The sequence below is a fragment of the Quercus suber genome, unplaced genomic scaffold, assembly GCF_002906115.3.
Source record: "Quercus suber isolate HL8 unplaced genomic scaffold, Cork oak 2.0 scaffold_214, whole genome shotgun sequence".
NCBI classification, from domain to species: domain Eukaryota; kingdom Viridiplantae; phylum Streptophyta; class Magnoliopsida; order Fagales; family Fagaceae; genus Quercus; species Quercus suber.
Genome location: NW_027069672.1, coordinates 515,458 through 521,909, shown reverse-complemented (window position 1 = coordinate 521,909; position 6,452 = coordinate 515,458). Strand labels below are relative to the sequence as shown.

Sequence of the window (6,452 nt, the reverse complement as noted above, 5' to 3'; positions counted from 1 at the left end):
CCATAATTTTTTTTTCTCTCCTAATCAACAGAAATTTCCATTGAACTAAAACCTAGAGTTATCATACAAATAACCTGAAGCAAAATAAGAGGTGAATTAGAACTATCCAAGCTACCAGTAAACATGCAATTACTTGCCTATTTTGTAAGAGAATGGGCTGCTACATTAAAATCTCTTGTGACTCAACTAAATTTGCATTCCTTAAAGCTAGCCTTTATGGCCTGTTTGGAAGTTTAGAGAGGGAGGAGAGTAGTGGGGAGGAGAGTAGAGGGGAATGGTTATCCTCCACCTTGTTTGGATGTTTTTAAAATTAGTAAGGGGGGAGAGAGTAATTAGCCATTCCTCTTGTTTGGATGTTTTTAAAATTATGAGAGATAGGAGAGGAAATGATTTAAATAGAAGAATTTTCCCCTATTTGAAAATGGACTTGAACATTGGTCTATGATTAATTTGTTAGATTAAATAATTATGACTATAGCATGCAATATTTTTTTTTGATAATTTTTTTTCTAATGTGAATTAAATAATCAACATTGATCTATGATTAAATATTTTTTCTACTTTTTTATTATACTAAAAAAAACCATCCTTAATTGATAATAATTAAAATAAGAAAAAAAATGTTTGATTTGTTTGTTTATTGAAAAAATCAACAAAATATTGAATTTTGAGTGTTTCTTTCATTTATTTTTATTATTTTTAATATTTTTTTTATTTTGCTTAGTACATGAATTTAATTTCTTGAGGATTCAGAGAAAAATTGAAACCCAAAAAAAAAAAAACAAAAAAGTTATGGAGAGTCACTATACGAATTAACTCAAAAAATAAGATCCTACTATGTAATTTAAATTCAAGTGTTTACCCACTTACTATTCAAAAAAGAAAGCAACTCAAAATTCTCAAAAGAATATCCCTGCTAAATACTGAGCAATAGCACACAAATTTCAATCAAAACAAATGAAAATAATTTCTCAAAAAAATGCAGAATTCCACTCACTGAAACATTTTTTTTTTTTCATGACCATACTTAGCCATTTAGGAACCAATGCCACTTTGAATCATAACATGAGATACTGGAATTTGCCAAACATAGAGCCCATTGAGAATGCCTTGTCCATCTAATTAATAAAGCAAAATCTTTTTTTTTTTTTTAATAGAACAGGGTCTAAAACTTTCAATAAAAAATATCAAGATTCAACTGGTCCAGCAACTAAGGCAAGTCTAGACCAGGCCAAAAAAGAGAGCCTAATCATTTACAAACAAGATTAAACCAGGGGCTGAAATTATTGTACAATAATAAAACAATTTAAACTAGCACCTATACCAATAAATAGTATTGAACAACTAGGGACATAACCTAAAAATAAACAGTAAACACATGTTGTACAATAAGAAGACAATTTAAACTAGCACCTATACCAGTAAACAGTAAACAATATTGTTACAATGAGCTATGATCATATTTGTAATTGCTAATAGACTTGTTTCAGAAAGAAAAACTAAAAATAAACATAAGCTGGTGCAAAAGAAAAATTAATCTCAAGAGTTTACAGTTCAATGATCAATTGAAAAGGTTTTTAGAAGCTGAAATTGTCTTGGAACATTTACTTGTCTAATTGTTAAAGAAATTTAAGGATCAGACATCATTGTGAACAATAGCTCCTTGCACTCCTCCACTGGATAGCCAATAAAAGCTCTCAACATATCTGGATTCTTAATAAGATAGAGATAAGCCCTCATTCGCAATCTAGAATCAATTCCTATCTCATCCAAGAGATGGAACACGTCTTGCTCAAGAATGAGAAGACGTGCCAAGCTCCTCTCAAAAATTAAATTTCCTTCTCTAAATGCTGAATTTCATTCTCTCATTGCTAAAGCAACATCTTGAATTGCTCCCATAATTTGTTCCATGACCTCATTTTTTGATGTTTTTCTCTTTTTGGCTTTTGAGGAGGCTTCACCCACATTATTATCACCCACATTATCATAGCTTTCCAAAGTAACTTCATTTTGAGCAACTAAATGATCAATATCTTCAATGTTCTCCATAGAGCCCTCTCCAGTTGAAGTAGCCCACCGTTGCCTCATCTCCAATGCAGTTTCAAATTGTTCCCCAGTTGCTCTATCTTTTGCATAAAGCTCAACCAATTTGTCATAGTTTGGAATTGGTTTGTTCTTAAGCTCTTTTGCTTTAGGTTTAGCCTATTAAAAAATGACAACAAAATAAACGCATTACAGACAAAGCTAAAGTCACAATATCAAAGGTGCCAAGATGTAACCGTTTATATGTCATGGGTTATATATATATATATATATATCAAGGTTCGATCCTCTTTTGCACCTTATGTGCTATATAACAAATGAGTTTCAAGGTATTATATAACACTTGATATTTAAGGAATAGTTCAGGTATTATACAACACATGCCAATAGGTGGACAACACCTTGGACCTTGGGTTGAATATCATTCAATGAGCCTAAAGTACTAAGAGGAGTAAACCTTAATCTTAAGGTTGTGGATTCACTTGAGGATTAAAAATTGATCTTAAGTTTGAGAATTCAAAGAATAAATGTTTATAGTATGTAATGGTTCATACTTGCAAAGGCAAAATCATCAAGAGCATTCGTAACCACTTTATTACTCCACAGTAAAAGCTATGAGTTCTATCAAGGATAATGTACCCAATGGAATTACAGTGCATTAGCTAGATATGAGTGTTTAGTAGGAATAGGATTAGACTTTTCTCAACCATTCCTTAAATATGCAATATACTGGAAATGAAACTTTCAAATTCATATTTCTTGGATAATTCTTGATAAAATTGCCTTGAACTTTTATGCACATAATTTTAAATTTACAAAGTTACACTTAATTGACATCAGTGTGAGAGCATGTTTCAATCAAGACTGTAACAGTTCCATATCTCTCATGGTTTCACTAATTTTCCCACCGGGAAAAGGGTTTAGTCAGGGGGTCTGTTAACATATGATCAGTTGGTTGATATTCGTTTACTGATTTACCTTTTTTTTCACAAGACTTCTTTTGTGACTGTATCATAGCAATATGTTTGCTATTACTAGACATCGTCTTATTCCTTGAATTATGAATAGCAAAAAACAAGTACATTTATAATTCAAAACATAATGCACGGTATGTTTTAAATATCCCAGAATATTAATTTCTTTCCCATCCCTAATTCTAGGGTCACTAGTGAATCAACTTAATACGTCACTATATCCAAACCAGATGCATCACTATCATTAAGCCAATACCATAACAAACTCACAATAATTTAATGCTAGTCCACACTTAATATGAAGAACAGAGTCTAGCATTGGACAGAGGACAGTCACTAACAAAAACTTCCTTCACAATTATTTTATAATAGGTAAAGAGGAAGCTTAACATAAGATTAGAACAGAAGGGACCTCATCTACGTAGCAGCTTGTAAAATGTACCACAAGAAACAATATGAACTCCTAGAGTATAAGTGACAAACCTGGATTAGAATTTCCCAAACTTCCAGTTCAGCACTCCACATTTTGGTGATTGGACTCCAAGCAAAACCACTCAATCCATTCTTAAACACATCATAGCAGTTTGACCAATTATACTTGATGGTTTTAATGCGATTTTTCACCTTTTGCTTGTCTATTGGTTTTTCGAATTTTTCTTGCAATTCCTTCACAATATTGTCATAGGCATGTGTGGTGAAGACTAAACCATTTCTATTACCTAGATGATGTTGATGCAAGAGTGCATCAATAAGCGCATCATTCATAAAAGCTGTCCAATATTCTCTATCTTTCTTAACCACATCATCAATAGTCCTTTTTTCTGACATATTTGAACCTATAAAAAAATATTTGAGCAAATAAATATATTTAACAAAACCATTAGATTTAGCTTGTTGTCATGTGCCAGCCCATTGAATGAAAAAACTAAACAAACAAACTTGCAAAATTTAAGACAAGCTGTTTTGGAAACAGAAATAATTTAATTTTTATGTTTCAAAAGTAAAGAGCTATCAACAAGAAAATGGGAGAGAAGGCAAAGCAAGAACTTTTTTGTAGGCAGTCCACTCCCACCCAAAGTTTTGTATGCCCTTATGAAAAATGTATTCACTATCAACAACTCCCACTTTCCAAGTGCGGCCCCCCTTGTAAAATGCCATATTTACACATTATCCATGGTTGAAATAATAAAAGCTCATTTTACCAACACAACTAAGCAGGCAAACGTAAGAAAAGGAAAGATTACCTGCAAATTGCCACTGTCACAGTGAATGAAGTTTATTAAAATTATACTAAAAAAACTGGAACTTGTTGTGGTAGTGCTGCTCTAATGCTTCGTCTTTCTAAACTCAAACTACTAATTGAGTAAGTTACTTGTCTCCTTTGAGGCCTCCTTCGAAGTATTAACCAATAGGCAACAAGACAAACTACATAAGCAACTGCCATTCGACGTCTCCATTCCCAATCCCATAATCCATGTCTCCATTCCCAAATTTGCAATACACGTCTCCTTTTATTCTCTTGTCTATCCATCTAATAAAATTATCCCATGACAGAAAAGCTATTACAATCCATGATATGCATGAATACATTAAGCTATTACAATTCAGTGTGTTTTGTGTAATCTATTATATAAGAATATAAAACTTAGAAAGCATTTGGCTTGCTAGTGAAATGCCACTTCATGGTTATACTAATGACTAAAACTACAAATAAAAGAAACAACTTCATAGCCAATGCATCAGTAATTCTAGGTTACCGTGATACTTTAAGCACACATTTGTGGATAAGAGTAATTCTAGGTTCTTTTAGTATGTAGCCCTTCGGTTACATAAAGGGCCAATGCATCAGCAATGATGGAGCTATACCGATTGCAATGACTATAGATGGCAAAAGCACTATCCAATGGCAAAACAAAAAAAAAAAAACAAGTGATTGAATGGAACCATATATAGAGTATTGGCAGATACCTTAATGCCCTTACAGTAGTGACCCAGCTACCCTCACTTGTTGGAATGAGACCAAGACAAACACGATCAGCAACACCCTGCATGCAGAAAATCAAAAGGAATCAATCAGAGCAGTCCATCTTCTTGTGCATTAATGCATGTTTTTATGATAAACTTTTCCTTTTGGACCAGTGTAAAATATTAGCCACTACAACACATTCTTTCACAAAAATAGGACAATAAAATAGCAGCCTAGGATATCAAACTACAAAGTAGACCCATAAAGTAGTGCACAAGTACTACCACTCTTAAGTTGCATCGACATTTTCAAAAGCAAGATGTACACATCCTAAAAAATCGGTTAAACATATTCATATCAACCCAATTGGAATCACAACTTTAGTTACCACCCAACATAGCATGACCAAAATTATAGGATCTCCATGCCATTACAAACAGAACCACCTTATACTCCAATACATACTATCACAGCACATCGAAACATATAAACCTTAAACCATTGTCTTCTGGGTAAAAAGAAGACAATCATTTGTAATACTATTGTTCAAACAGGATTGAGCTATTTTCTTTTAATATTACTTCAGCAATTAAAAATTCCAACAAAATATAAACAACCCAGAAAATCTTTAATAAATTCAAAGCCTCTAAGCTACTTAAACCATCTGTTTCAATTGGTTTGCTTAAGCTGATTTCAAATCAAGAAATTACCCAAATCAGAAACCCATTCACAAAAAACAAGAAATTACCCAATAAAATAAACAAGAAACACAGATCCATATATAGCTACAATATACAAATTTATGCAAGTTCACAATCTAGACTCACTCAAGCACTTTATCAAATACGTTATGAGCAATACTTTGAAACTTTAAAATTTAAGAAAACAAAAAGCAATCAGATTCAAAACCCACCCACAAATAACATGTTATTACCCCCATAAAATCACAATTAATAAGAAATTACCCAATAAAATCAAAATTTTAAGAACATAGTTATTTGATCCAACTCAAATGAAACCCATGAAACAAAAAGAAAAACAGAGTTTACCTCTGAAAGAAAAACCCAGGCGTGAGAGACGATTGATTTTGAAGAAATTGTGTGAGAGAGAGGTAGAGGAACCTTGAAGAAATTGTGTGAGAGAGAGGTAGAGGAGTCTTCAAGGCTGAGAGAGTTGAGAGAAATTTGAGAATGAAGAGAGAAATAACGTGAATTTATTTTATATAATCTGTTAATTTAGAAAGGGTAAATTGGGAAATTTTTTTGGTCAATAATTTCTTTACTCTACTTTCCCTCCAAATCTCTCCAATATGGGGGAATTAAAAATGAGGGGTTATGAGGTATTTGAAACCACCCCTCCAAACTCCCCCAAACCCATCCCCTTCATTTTTCAAAAAACTTCCAAACAAGTAATTGAATTACTATCCCTTCCTCTACTCTACTCCCCCTCTTTTTTTCAAACATCCAAAC

General features: G+C 32.6%; 1 protein-coding gene across 2 annotated transcripts; it reads right to left on the bottom strand.

The window, feature by feature from the left end:
• Positions 1-1,493: 1,493 nt before the first annotated feature.
• LOC112012090 (uncharacterized) lies at positions 1,494-6,202 on the bottom strand. 2 transcript variants are annotated; one of them, XM_024044454.2, is made up of 5 exons: positions 6,033-6,202; positions 4,986-5,062; positions 4,262-4,548; positions 3,501-3,853; positions 1,494-2,202 (listed from the first exon to the last, which is right to left on the bottom strand). In XM_024044454.2, exons 4-5 carry the CDS (start codon positions 3,843-3,845, stop codon positions 1,858-1,860), a joined length of 690 nt encoding a protein of 229 aa, XP_023900222.1. In that variant the 5' UTR covers positions 3,846-3,853; positions 4,262-4,548; positions 4,986-5,062; positions 6,033-6,202; the 3' UTR covers positions 1,494-1,857. The 2 variants fall into 2 exon arrangements, with proteins under 2 accessions (XP_023900222.1, XP_023900223.1); XM_024044455.2 differs by lacking the exon at positions 4,262-4,548.
• Positions 6,203-6,452: the final 250 nt, after the last annotated feature.

What these genes read in the sequence shown, in the direction of transcription:
- LOC112012090 (XM_024044454.2), bottom strand. Translation starts at nt 3,845, where the DNA reads ATGTCAGAAAAAAGGACTATTGATGATGTGGTTAAGAAAGATAGAGAA. An exon ending in TTTGGGAAATTCTAATCCAG is followed by an intron (nt 2,203 to 3,500) that starts GTTTGTCACTTA and finishes ATTTTTTAATAG; the next exon opens with GCTAAACCTAAAGCAAAAGA.